The 14,768-nt window shown below is 33.7% G+C and overlaps 1 protein-coding gene across 10 annotated transcripts in view; it reads left to right on the forward strand.

The window, feature by feature from the left end:
• The window catches only part of LOC106882136 (SUN domain-containing protein 1), a 104,899-nt gene that overhangs the window by 61,393 nt on the left and 28,738 nt on the right, over window positions 1-14,768 (forward strand). For 6 of the 10 annotated variants that reach the window (XM_052967982.1, XM_052967980.1, XM_014932704.2 and 3 more), the window contains exon 3: window positions 13,209-13,241. Coding sequence is in view for 7 of the 10 variants with exons in the window: in XM_052967980.1 (XP_052823940.1) it covers window positions 13,209-13,241 (33 nt within the window). In the remaining 3 variants the exon portion in view is untranslated. Of the gene's footprint in view, window positions 1-1,427; window positions 1,542-7,181; window positions 7,326-13,208; window positions 13,242-14,768 lie in introns of those variants that run through there. The other 4 variants (XM_014932705.2, XM_052967981.1, XM_014932706.2 and 1 more) reach the window with 2 other exon arrangements.

A 14,768-nucleotide genomic window follows, 5' to 3' on the forward strand; every position in this document is an offset into this window, starting at 1 on the left:
CTTCTCTCTATGTCTATTCCCTACTTTTACTATCTTCTTTCTTTCTCTTTCGCTATACATATATGTATAATAAATGAAAAATGCATTAAATATTACAAAACGTACACGTAGGACAGACACCAGGACCCAAATTCTTTATTAGTTATCGACCGAAATTACTAATACCTAGTTTCATGCCTTTAACGCTAAAACAAGGAACTTCGTATATCGGCGGCATCCGCATGATTTGCGTAGAAGTAGGGCTCGAGCAAACAAAATAGGTTGACGTATGAAAGTAAATAACAGTAATTTGAATCGATAGACGTAAACGATAAATAAATAAAGCCTTAGGGCCAAACACATGATTGAAGGATTAACGCCTAGAAGAAATCCTCAGATGGATATAAAACAGAATTAGTGCGAGAGAAGAATAAAGGAGAGAAAAGTTTACCAATACTCTAGGTGTCCAGTGGCGATGAGGCGGAAAATAGAAGATCAGTCACCGGCCATGTGTGCGGGAAAGGGGGAGAAAGAGAGTGGCAGCGACAGAGGGAAAGAAAGAACAGGGAAATTAAGGGGGAAGTCTAAAATTAAGTGTGAGAAAATGAGAGAGAAAAGGGTTACTGTGCCAACATATGCTATTTGAACAAATTGTGTCAGTTAATAAAAAAAGTTATGCCACCTTTTGCATTAATTTCAAAATTTGTATGTAGGCATACATATGTATATACATATACACATGTGCACACATACACACAATCCAGGATTTTGCTAATTTTGGATGGGGATCTGTGGAAATTCTTACACTCTGTTAGATATTGTTGTATGACACTGAATTCCATTTTGGTAGTTCTAGCTGTAATACTGTAATCATTAATTTCTTGAAATGTTTTGCTTAGAACTTAATTTCATATTTAATTTCAGCAATAATTTGTAATTTCTCTTAAATTAAATTTGTTATTGATTAACTGAAGACTGAGCATTGAATGCACATTTGCATTCAAACTTAGTGAAATGTTCAAATTTTAATTTAAATGAGTCCTTACATTCTTATCCTTTCTTTTTCTTTGTGAATTTGGATTACTGTATAGAATTTTTCTTCTAGGAATTTTGTTACCTGATCACATAACAGGTAATTCCAGTAAATATTGCCTTGTTATATTGTTTCTGTTACTTTTAACTTCCAAATAGTTTAGGGTTTTGTTTAGGAGTGGGTTTCCTTAGCCTGACATGGTTCTTTATCTACTTTTTCAAGAAACCTACGGTTTTCTCAATAAGGAATTTCACTCTGAACATAAACATGAGTTCTAAAAACATGACATATTCACAAATAAATGCCTAAACGTACACACAGAGACATGTATACATAAATGGCATACGCACGTATATATATATAAGCAGTTACTATAATGCATGTGCTTAGAATAAGTTTTTTCATCTAATTCTAGAATAAACCTGGACTACGAATCTTAGTTATTTAGTATACAGTTGTTCTATTAGTGTTTTTCATTTGATGGAACAATGAAGATATTTGAAGAAAACACAGTGCTTACAGCACCCAGGTAACATTTTCACACTATTGGATGCTATTTTCCTGCACATTTCAGTTGATTTTTAAACCTTTTCCCTTCACTTATACTTCTTTGGTTTCTGCCTTTTATTCTTATAGTATCTCTGTCTTGCTGGCTAAAAAAAAAAAATACATGATAATAATAATAGCTATAAAAGTTGATTGGATGAAAGGTTACTAAAAAATTAAATTAACCCTAATATCTTTCTGTAGCTTCATATAGTTCTACCAGAAAGAGTTTCACAGGTTTTTTTCACTTCCCTCCCTGCATTTAAGTTCATACATGAGCAGGCATTTCTAGTATATTATATGTATGTTTTGAGATCTTTTATAGTTGCATTTGCTTTTCACATTAATTTGGGGTGTGAGCCTTACTAATCGACTCCCAAGTCATTATTTAGTACAAATTTTTGTATCAAGAGTGAAATTTCCTTTACTTTTTGATCATTTCTCTGTTCATTTATGTCAACACTTCATCCAGAAATCTTCCTTATTTGCTTTCCATTTCTTTCTTCAGATATAATTTCAAAGCATTGTTTCCTCATGCAATAACCTGAGCAAATCTTTTATCCTATTATCAACAGTTCATTTATACAAATTTTGATTTTCTCCAGCTATTGCTTAAGTGCGTTATTAGTGAAAGCTTGATGAATTAAGCAATCAAGAATGTTAAGTGTTGCCAAGGATACAATGCAACAACAAAAGCAGGATATGAACTGTTGATCTTTGAATTTGTAGGCCATGACCCTCTCAACTCTGCCAGTTAATAAGATTCTATTAAAGAAGAAACAAGCAACTTCCATATTCAATGCCACTGCATGGTACTTTGGTCATGTGTCTTTTATTATAGCCTTGTCAATGAAATTTGGTAGACAGAAACAGTGCAGAAGCCTGTATATATATATATTTTGGCAGAATATATATATATATATATATATATATATATATATTATATTGAGGATGGGGACAATGAAAGACCATTTGAATGAAAATCTATTGTGATATTTGTTTTGAACAAGTTGCACAATATCTTGTCAGTTTTGCCATCGGAAATGCAGTGAGTCTTTGATTGGCATGTTGGAAACTTGTAATCAACCGAATTATTCTTCATAAAATGTTAAAATGTAAAAAAAATAAATCTCTAGTACAATTATGAAATATAATATTTAATGAATTTCTCATTTGAGTGTTCAGGTTTAAAATAAAAATTTTAAACTCCCTTTGAACTAGTATTCTTGTAATTTTTTTGTCTATAGATAGTTGTCATTAAACCACTGGACAGAGGGACATTTAAGATTTAAAACAGGAACCATATACTAATTGATCAATTTCTCCTCTTTGTTCTCTCTTGATATATACAGAATATTAAACCTTTGAATGACTTTCCAGATACCGTGTATAAGGAATGCTCAACCCACTGGTTTTATATTTTTTTGTTGTTTTTCATTTTTATTTGCCAACTGAAGTGACTTGTAATGTGTGCAGGAACAGAAAAATTATGATTAACAGGTGTTTCAGTATTCATTTCACTACTTGTTCTGAGTTGAAGACTTTTAAGTTTCAAAATTGAATTACACTAACAAGAACTTTGATACAATGTCAATATATTTTATGTTCTTGTTTTCATTGCGTCAAACTTAAAATGACTCTTTTAAAATCTATCCCATGCTTTTTGCTATTTAATCTGATGTTAACTAATGAAAGAATACTATCTTTAAGCTAACAGTGCTTTCAAAAATCTACTTGAAAATTACTAATGTTTAAAAATTATCCTAACAATGCATAGTCTGAAGTAAGATGGAGAAAAGGCTGAAAGGATACAGCTCCAAAGTAAAAGCTGTTTACCAAATTTTAGTTTCATCAATCTCAGATCAGGTTCAATTTAGTTTTTCATCCATCCACTGCTCAACAAATGGATACCAGCAATATACTGACTTTAGTACAATGATTTAATCTCTTGTGTCAAAACATTACTTTTTATTGCTGGTTAAAAGAAACCATAATTATTGTATTAGGTGTTGTAGTACAGTGCTGTAGTTCTTAGAAAAAGATATTTTTAAAAAAAGCATTTGTTTTCATTTTTTCACTTGCATGATTAAAGAAAATCAATAAATATCAACTGTCATTTTGCCTATATGAGTCATTTTGCCTATATGAACAGCGTAAGTAGTAGAGCACCAGACAAAATACCTTGCCCTAATTATTTACACGCCTTAATATTCTGAATGAGAAATAACTTTGCTTTCATCATTCTAGTTAATAGAATAGAGTTGTCCCTGTCAAGCATTGGGGGTTGACTATGGCTACGTACCATTGTTAGAAATTATCTTTGTTGTCATTATCATCATACTGTCACATTTGATTGGAGGCTTTATTCTAACTAGTATTGTATGTTACTATTGAGGTTAACTTGGCCATTTATTTAGGTGTAGGCTAACATCTTTCACATAGTGAGTGGAACATAACTTTTAATCAATTGAAACTATAGTTGTAAATGAGAAAAGTCATTAAAGTTAATGAAAATGTATATCAAAAGGGGCAAGGGAGAGTACTTCAGAATTTCAGTTAAATATTAAAACCAAAAATTACATAGGTATACAGTGTGGACAGTGAGCTCCATGAGCTTGATCTTTGGTAACTATGATAGTACCTCTGGACTTGTTTTTCCTTTCCTCCAGAAAATAGAATAAGGCCAAATCATGCAAAATATAAACAAAATCAGTTTCAACTGCCCATTTATATTTTCCCTCTTAATTTTGTTTATTTTCGCCCTTCCCTTGTTACTTAAGTGCATCATAACTTTGACTTCATTTGAAAAGTTCAAAAGTTGTGGGTTGGTGTAGGATGTTGTATTGCTGCTTAAGATGGTAGTTTGGGTCAGCAGGAAGTGTCTATTTTTGGTGGTGAAAGAAAGTAGCCAGAGTAAAACTTCTTCACTTAAATAAACTCCTCTTCCCTCAGAGAAAATTTATTACTATCAGAAATGTATCATCTAAGATGTTTGATTCCAAAGATATTCTTTAATCAATATAAACAACCTTCATGGTAGGTAACAGTGGCAGCTAAAATGGTTTTCATCCTCTTTTTTTTTTTTTTTTTTTTTTCCTTGTTTTAATAGGTTCTAAAAGTTACATTTGAAAAAATATTTCTCCTATTTTCTTATTGTTTTCAACTAACTGAGTAAGAAAATTTAATTATATTGCTGTTTTCTTCAATTTTATCATTATCTCTAAGGCTGTTGAACTGGCTGAACTGTTAGCATGCCAAGCACAGTGCTTAGTGGCATTTCGCTCGTATTTATAGTAGTCTGAGTTCAAATTCCACCAAGGTTGACTTTGCCTTTCATTCTTTTAGAGTTGATAAAATAAGTACCAGTTGAGCACTGGGGTTGATGTAATCGACTTACCTCACCTCAGAAAGTGCTGGTCTTGTGCCAAAATTTGGAACCACTATTATTATTATTATTATTATTATTATCACTATTCATGATGTTGCTTGTTATATTATTTCAAGTTGGTTTATTTTTTTGTTCATTTTATTCATTTTTTTTCTTTCTTTTTGCAAATTTTTTTAATGATTTATATTTTTCTTTCCTCGCTTATTTTTATCTAGCAAATAATTGTGTCACTAATTAGCAAATAAGCAATTCTCACAACAGCACATATGTACTGAATTTATATGTATATAAACACATACTATGTTACATATATTAAACATGCACAAATTATGCTGTAAATTACAAGTTCCCATACTTAGAACCTTGAAGATCCCATATTACAGAAGCATTGTTTTCATGAAAATTGTGTGTTTATGTGTTTGTAATGCAAAATATACTCTCTTTAATTTCCCTATCAAAGGTGTTACAGCACTTTAGTAATATACAGATTAAATTGTATCAAGTTTCTAATGTTGCAACTTCATTCTACTGTTTTTCTTCATTCTATTAAGGTAATGTTTTAATGTACACCTTAATGTTCTATTTTGCTTTTTATTAGCACAGTGGATTGGCAAACTCAGAGCTTTGAGATAAAATGCTTTGTGATATTTGTTCTGACTCTTTATATTTTGAGTTCAAATCCTGACAGGGTCACCTTTGCTTTTCATTCCTCCAGGGTTGATATAATAAAGTGCTAGCCAAGTACTGGTGTCAAAATCATTGACTAGCCTCTCTCCTCAGAATTGCTGGCCTTATGCTGAAATTAGAAACTAATATTATTTAAGCATTGTTGTAACAGAGATGTTCGACTACTTGGGCTAAATGTTTACAATATTTAGTTACGTCCCTTAATGTTTTCATGTTCAAGTCATACTTTTCATTATCAATAAAATATCCATCAGTGAAGTGCTGAGGACTATTGAATCAACTGTATCATTCTTTTACAATTTATGGTGTAATGCTTATGTTAACAATGATTGTTGTCATTTAGCATTGGTCAGTCCTGATTCATATGACCTATTGTCACCATGACCACCTCATCTGTGTCTCTGACAGTGCCTTATCTGGAATGACACAACACTATACTATGTTTTGTCTTTTTCCAAGATGCCAGAGTATGATTTGAAGAACATGTCAATTCACCCTCCGGTTTATTGAATCGGTTCTTATTTTACTGAACCTGGAAGAATGAAATGTGAGTTGACCCATCCAGTTCACTTCAGTGGTATTTGATTTTAAAAAAAAAAAAACAGTATTTAAAGAAACATTGGTTGACATTGTGGATCAGTGTCAACTCATGACAAAAACTGTGGATTAGGAACATAGGCAGGGTTGTGCTGTTCAGGAAATTTACTCTACAACCATGTGATTCTAGGTTCAGTCCCACATGTTATGTTAGTCAAATTTATTCTTCCATTACCTCACATTGACCAATACTTTGTGGATGTAATTTCATAGATGAAAACTGTGCAGAAGCCTGTACTATATATTTATGTGTGTGTGTGTATATGCATATATATATAATATCATCGGTTTAACACACATACACTTCTTCATACTTGTATGGGTCAGACAGTTTGTTAAAGTAGCTTTTCCATGCCCAGATGCTCTTCCTGTCACCAACTCTTACCTGTTTCTACACAAGGTAATATTTCCCCACAGTCAGATAGGTTTTTGCAGAATATTGGAAATGAATGATATTCATTTACAACAACCACATGATGTCAAGACAAGGAGACAGAAATATACGTACACATACAAACACAAGGACTTCGTTTCCATCTACCAAATACACTCACAAAGCTCCAGGGGCTTCGTTAAATATCCAACCCTTTTTTCATCAAGCTATTGTTTGGAAGATAACAAATGGTTCTTAGATAAAACTATGACATTTTAATTTTAATATGAACACCATAGAAAGGACTATTTTGTACCAAAGAACCAGGAGGTGGTTTCAAATGAGTTTGTACCAAAAGAGTTAATCTACACTTCTATTTTTAAAACCCTCTTGATCTACATATTTTCTATGGCTTTTAATAATAATGAAGAAGAAAGGAAAAATCATGTTTTGTATCAGTTTCCACATAGACATTCACTTTCAAATACATGCACACAGACACATCTGCACAAAATTATAAATTCCTACTTAACAAGATTGTTTCCTTTCAAAGATCTACTTCATTTTGAGTGTTTCAGTGGAAGCTGGTGGAAGCTGTGTCAGTTGTCATTGTAATACAAACTTCAAAATCTTGTGCTTTCTATAAATGAAAGTTGAATCATTGCAGATGGGAAACACCCAAAGACAATTGTCACATTTTTACTGTTTTATGTTATTTTAAGGTTTGTGTATTTATTTTCAAATTCAGTTAGGCTACTATTATGAACTGATAGGTTTATAGAAATCTTGAATTGACTAAAATATTAGAGATTTTCGTTATAACATACTAATTTAGTTCATTATTTACTAGCTAACACTGGAGCTTTTATGTGGTCACTTAACCTGTTAGAAATAGCTGCCAAATCTCCCTTAAATCACACCCTTGCCATGTGACACATGAAAGATGAATACATTGAATAGTGTAGTCCTTTATGCAGTGGGCCTTGGAGAAAGGCAGGAATGTCGTGGCTGGAATACCTTTGGTGATGTCTTTTTGATCAGGACCAATCTGAAGCCAAACAACTTCATTATTTGTTTTTGTAACACAAATTTTACAGGTTAATGTTTTACTAATAGTTTGGTGTGATGACTGTGGGTTGCTTTTTGCATAGGTTGTCATTGCCGACTGTTTTGCTATGCAGAGTGGCATGAAGTATACATCATACACTCACTTCCACTGGCCTAGTCCACCTAGCGATGAAAGGATAGGTGATAGTGCGAGTGACTGCTATATGCAACAGGAACCATTTATATTTCAGGAGTTGTTCCTAAGCTTATAATATTGAGTTCAAAACCCTGAAGTGCCTAGCAAGGAGGTTTGAGAGACATTTATTTTCTATTGAAATTTTCAAGACTATTTAATCTACAGGATCATCTGCAAATTCAAGATCTAATTATAATCTCTACATTTTAATATACATATATTTTGAGGCAACACTTTTAACTGCATCCAACACTACAGATCCTTATGATCATCATCATGTATTTTATAAAATTCAATTTATTCCTCTCATCCCATTTACCATGCTTAACTTTTTGAGAATGCCCTGGCACTTACCACCATCTATCTCTCTCTCTTCCTTTCCTCAACCATCTCATTTATATTCTGATCCCTGTTCCTTATGAGTATGCCCAGCATTCTGTCACCATCTCTATCCTGCTGCTGTCTCCCACTCCCTCTCTTTCTCCTACACTTCCCTCAGGTTTGGGCAGCCATGTATTTTCTTTGTGGTAGCACACATGTTTCTATCTGCCTTCTGGATCTTTCTCTCTCCGGCAGGGTAACCTTGAACTTCCTCTACAGCAAGACACCACTATCTGTCTCATAACTTTTTCATCATCACCTCCCCCATTGACTCCTCTTAAAAGTTCTTTTTTTTTTTATGTCTTGCAAGTACTTTGTGACCCTGTCAGTGCAGGCGCCACTTAAAAACACTCAGTTCACACTGTAATGTGGTTGGTGTTTGGAAGGGCATCCAGCTGTAAAAACCTTGCCAAAACTGACCTTCCATGTGCTTGTGCCACGTAAAAAGCACTAAGTCCACTCTGCAGAGTGGTTGGTGTTGGGAAGAGTATCCAGCTGTAAAAGTCCTGCCACTACAGTCACAGAAGTCTGGTGCAGGCTTCAGCCTGACCAGCTCTTGTGGTACCATCCCACCCATGCTAGCATGGAAGACGGACGTTAAATGATGATGATGATGAACTTTTAGGGAATAGTGTCTATGAGAGAGAAGAGAGACAGAGAGATTTTACTGATTAGAACCTGATAGTAAATCTTGTAATGTCTTTGTTTGTATCTTTGGAGCAAGGTACTTTGTATGAACGTCCTTCTATTTTATTAAGGCACATGACTAAGTAGTCTGGGTATTCAGCTCATGATCATATGATCAGCAGTTCAATTCCTGTTGGTTTGTGGTGTCCTTGAGCAAGACACTTTATTTCAAGTTGCTCCAGTCCACTCAGCTGACAGAAATGAATAGTACCTGTATTTGAAAGAGCCAGCTATGTCACATTCTGTGTCACGCTAAATTTCCCTGAGAACTTGACATTATGGGTATGTATGTTTGTGGAGTACTCAGCCACTTGCTAGTTTATTCCACAAGCAGGGTGTTCTGGTGATCAGAACAACTGGAACCCTTGTCGCCCAAACTGACTGAGTGCCAGTGGTTTTTATCTGAATAGCTGCCATGAGAGATGTGCTATGGTTCTTGAACTCTCATGATAACAAATGTTTATTTATATATATATATATATATATGTATATATATATATATATATATATATCTCCATACATATATGTACATACCTACATCTATAAGTATACATACATGCATATATGGGTACAGGACATCAAAAAAAAACATTAAACACAATGAGAAACGAAAACAGGAAACAAACTTTTTTCGAACGAAAAAATAGAGAAACGAGACATGCAACATAAAGAGTATACCCCTTCGTCAGTTGTCCCTGTTTCATCTACTCCATGTTTTGAAGGCAAGGACAATACGCGACTTCATTGGAACAGTCCTTCCTGCAAAGCAAATTAAATAAAATTTGGAATTTTTTGCGGAGGGTGAAAGTGTTAACAAGAACAGGACAGTAAAAACAAACGGTGAGGGCTGTTGAGCCAAGACGATAGAAAAATTATTATGAACGTTAAGTAGACGTGCCATGAGAGAAGAGACAGAAAAAACATGTCTTTTCTTTAGGAAGGCAGTGGACAGAAAGAGAGATCCCCTTTTGTCACATGTCAACGACGAGAGGGTCAAGGAGGAAGAGTGAGAGAGAGAGGGGGAATGGTGAAAGGGAAAGAAGAATAGGGAAAGGGTGGGAGAGAAAAACAGAAAGGATGAAGAACGAGAGAGGGAGAGAGATAGACAGAGAAGAGATAGAAGAGTGTGCATTGTAATTATTAAGATAAAATTTATTTGGAAAAGGATGTGTGGCGAAATAATATAAATATATGCATATATCCATACATATATATATATTCATGTGGTGTCATTCTTTAGCTCCGCATCAGCTCTGATCTAGCAGGCCTATTGTCAAAGACATTCCAACTATGACCATCTTGTCTTTTAGTTAGTATGCCTTGGACTGCTTTGAATATAGCATTCATTTCTAGAGTGCAATTTAAAGATTTGCTCTCTTATTTCCTGCAGGTTGAGCAACCATTTAAGTATTTTTCATTGGCTCTGTGTGAGAGTGTATATGTATACACATAAATGCATACATATATTAAATGAAATCATGGGACTGAAATACAAAAACAAACTTGTCATACAAGTTGGTTGAAGTTTTCCTCTTACTAAAGGTAGCTCAACAGACTTGTCAAGTAGGGCAAGTTTGTGCAAATTTTGGCATTGTGTTGGTCAGGCTTGGCTGCCTTGAATGCTAAAGGACTGAATTAAGTTTTGAACTAGTTTTTAATTATAACATTTTCTTAAAAATCACTTTTTTCTCACATTTTAATATATATGATAGATGAAATTTAGATTTTTGTTTTTGTTTGTTTACTGAAATAAATTGCTTATATTTATTTTGTAACCCCCAGTTTGTTGAAGAGCAAAGTCAGCTTCAGCAAAATAGCATCTCAATGAAAAGAATTTTTTAAAAAACGGCATTTAATATCATTTTATGTGATATGTGAATTTAAACAGTTTATAATATTTTTCACATAATTATTTATAAACATGTGTTAGAAAATTAGAGCAGCTATTTTACTGGTCCCCTCCATTCACTAATTTTTTTCTTTGTGTAGATTTGATATTGTTGACATTTTATTTTCCATTTCTGTTTACATACTTAATTATCAACCTTCTTTCATCTTGCTGATTGCTCTCTCTATCTCTAACATGATCTAGTAGTATATCACAATGAATTCAATAATTCACTGTTTCTGTTTTAGCTTGAAACTTTCCATATGCTCATATTTTTCCACCCCCTCCTTTGAATAATGACTTAATTATTTTTTGATTTGTTTTCATTTTCCCTTTTTTGTTGTAGTTTTAAGAATATTTATTGCATACAGTGTGTCTGTGTGATTGTGTGGAAGAGAAATGTATATTTCCTAGTATTACATCAACAAATAAAGTATATCCTTATATTCAAACTTGTAAAGATTAAATAAATATATTCTACTGAAACATATTGAATGGTTCTTCATTTTTTTTTTTTTTTTGATAACTACACAAAAAGAGGTGTTGAACTAGAATTGGAAAATGGTCAAGCAGATGAGATATTGGTTTGCTGCCTCATAAGTCGAAAGTTCAAATTCACTGCTGCTGATTTGTTGCATTTATGGAGAGACAGTACATTAAATTTTACATAGTATCAATTAATTTTCTTCAACTATGAAGGAATAGGTATGAGGTTATTTGGTGTAGGTTAACATCTTATCCAGAGGGAAATTCATCCTCTATCTGTTAAATATCATGGAAAGTGGAGTGCAGTACCAGCCTTACTACAGGCCCTTGTGATTTTGGAAACAATTATCTTTTAATTTAATATGGAAAAGCACACATGTTTGTGCTTTACTGTTAGACAAAAAATTCACTGAAGAAGTGATTTTTCCACTTTGCTCTGAACTGAAGATGTGATGAGCAAATTTTTGTTTCAAATGAAATTAAGAACTGTTCTTTACAGATTTACCTTAATCCTAATAATTAGCTAATCATAGAATATTGAGTTCCAAAAATTAGTTCTCTGGTTATGCTGAACTCTCGATTAGCAAGTCAAAGGAAAGAAGATGCCTCTCTGGGTTTATATTTATGTGTATGTGAGCATGTATCTGTCTGTGCTTGTACCCTGATGAATGACCAATGTCTCGTTGACCATTTTACATTTAAACTAGCCAAATCTGGTCACCTTTAAGACACTAGTTTAGATTTATAACTATTTTGGTAGTAAGAAACACATCTCAAATTTCTAAGTTATCTATATATATATATATATATATAGGGTCATCTTATAAATAATGTGGTTTTTTTTTAATACTTTTATTTTTCACAGTTCTTTTTTAATCTAAAATATACTCTCCTTCATTTTCTAGATTGCTCTTCCATCTATCTGGTAAATTTGCAAGGATCCTCTTCCAAAATTCACTTGTCTGTGATAAAAAATATTCCTCCAGTACTGTTCCGACCTTGTCTACAGAATTCATATTTTTTCCATCCAAATGATTTCGAAGACTGTGGAATGGATGGAATCAGATAGATGGGCTATCATTTCCCATTCCCTGATGGAAGAACACCTTTCATCTTGACACCAAAGATGGTCATTTTCCTTCTAGCACTGACTTAAGCTGCTCGCAATAGATCTCTTTTGTTATCGTTTGGTTTGGGTTGGGTTTAAAAGTTCAAAGTGGACTAAACATTTCATATCCCACCAAACAGATAACAACACTTTACGTGGGAAAAGACATCCTTTAGTCTGAGGTGCTGGTATTTCTCCTTTCTCTACTCACTGTCTTTAGCATTTGACATTTTTATAGAGAACCCATTTCTCATCACCAGTCACTATTCAGTCCAAAAAAGGTTCATTCGTGAGACATAACAGCAAAGAAGAGCACACATTCACTCTCTGCATGTGATTAGATTTGGAAAGTTTTCAAGAAACCTATTGACTCAATTTATCAGTTTATCCTATCTCCCTCTGACTTTTAGTTCATGCAGTTGAAAAAAACCCACATAGTTTATGGGATGACCCAATACACACACACACGCACACACACACATGCACGCACGCACATGTCTAATAACCTTAAGAAATGCTCATGGATTGAGCTGAACTCTAAAATTGGAATAGGAATGTGAGAAAGTGATGATTTTTAAAAAAAATGTAATTACTCGGAAGAAAGGAATCCTTTTCCTTTCTCACTGTAACTATATTGATTTTTAACTATCAGGAAGTTCCTAAAGAATTGAGTGTTTTGTTAAAGACAGTTAATTGTCAGCAATATATTTGAAGGGTTTTTTTTTTTTTTTGTTTCATGAAATTATATACATGTAATATTTAATGTTGAATTAAAAACTATAATTTAAACTTGTAATTGAATTTATTTACAGGGAACCCAAAACTGATTACACTTACTCTGAGAGGTAAGTTTTTTCCTCTTTATTTTAAAGATAATTTTATCTTTAACATGTAATAAAATATTTTATTATGATTGTAAAACCATTTATCTATTCAGAGACAGTTGAAGTGACCCTGTCATGAATTAATCACAATCAAAGGTCATCTAAAACACAGTAGAGATAAAGGTCTCTAGGGAATTCATGACATTCATGTTAGGAAGTGACATAGGTGAATTCAAATATCTTGTCTCCAATGATGCAACAGTACTACTGTGAATATGGCATAAGAGTGGTGATATTGCATAAATTTAATGATGGTAAAATCAAAGCTATTGCACATGCATCGAGAGTTCTGTTACCCACAGAAAGAAACTACAGCCAGATTGAAAAAGAGGCGTTATCATTAATCTTCACAGTTAAAAAAAATTCCGTAAATTCTTACATGGGAGGAAGTTTACACTGCAAACGGACCACCGACTGTTATTGTCTATTTTTGGTTCGAGGAAGGGTATACCCATGCACTCAGCAAACCACTTACAGTGCTGGGAGACTACTCTGTTGAACTACGATTTTCAGATGGAGTTTTTGCCATCAATGAAAATGGGACACGCAGACGGGTTGTCTAGGCTGATTCCAAAATATGAGGAACCTTTTGAAGACACGGTGATTGCATCGTTAAAACTAGAAAAGGAACTGAAGAACATTTTGTGCAATGTAGTACGTGGTTTGCGGTAACGCTGGAAGAAATTAAATTGAAATCGGAAAATGATAGGTTTATAAATAAGATTAAAAATATGTTGTGTAACACAAAAAATATAAAGGAGCGGGACGTAGGTTCAAAGTACTATTCAGTATGTGATGAGGTATTATTATACGCACAAAGTGTGGTAATACCTGAAATACTGCAAAACAGAGTATTAAAAGATTTTCATGTTGGACATCCGCGGATTGTCCGGATGAAAAGCCTTATGAGAAGTTATGTTTATTGGCCAAATATGGACAAGCAAATTGAGAGACTGGTACAACAGTGTAGGGGTTACAGCCTTGGCCAAAAACAGATTCGGCATGGTCTAAACTACATGTGGATTTCGCAGGACCATTAAATGGCTCCTATTATATCATTGTGGTGGACAGTTATTCCAAATGGCCTGAAGTGTGTAAATGTTCAAGGCCAACCACAAGTGTGACGATTGACTTCTTGGAAGAACTGTTTGCTCGGTATGGAGTACCAGATACAATCGTGTCAGATAATGGGACACAATTCACAGCGAAGGAGTTCAAAAGATTCTGTAAGTTGGTTCAGATGAAGCATGTGTTAACTCCGCCATACCACCCAAGGTCAAATGGGTTAGCAAAAAGATTTGTCGACACATTCAAGAGAGCTTTAAGGAAGACTAGACGAGAAACCTTTGAAGATACAAATATGACAAAGTTTTTGCAGGTGTATAGAATGAAACCGAATCCAAATGCAGAGTCAGGTAGGTCACCCGCAGGTTTGATGTTTTCCAGAAAAATTCGTTCCATTTTTGAAAAATGGTTACCGAGCAGAAA

The sequence above is a fragment of the Octopus bimaculoides genome, chromosome 5, assembly GCF_001194135.2.
Source record: "Octopus bimaculoides isolate UCB-OBI-ISO-001 chromosome 5, ASM119413v2, whole genome shotgun sequence".
Taxonomy (NCBI): domain Eukaryota; kingdom Metazoa; phylum Mollusca; class Cephalopoda; order Octopoda; family Octopodidae; genus Octopus; species Octopus bimaculoides.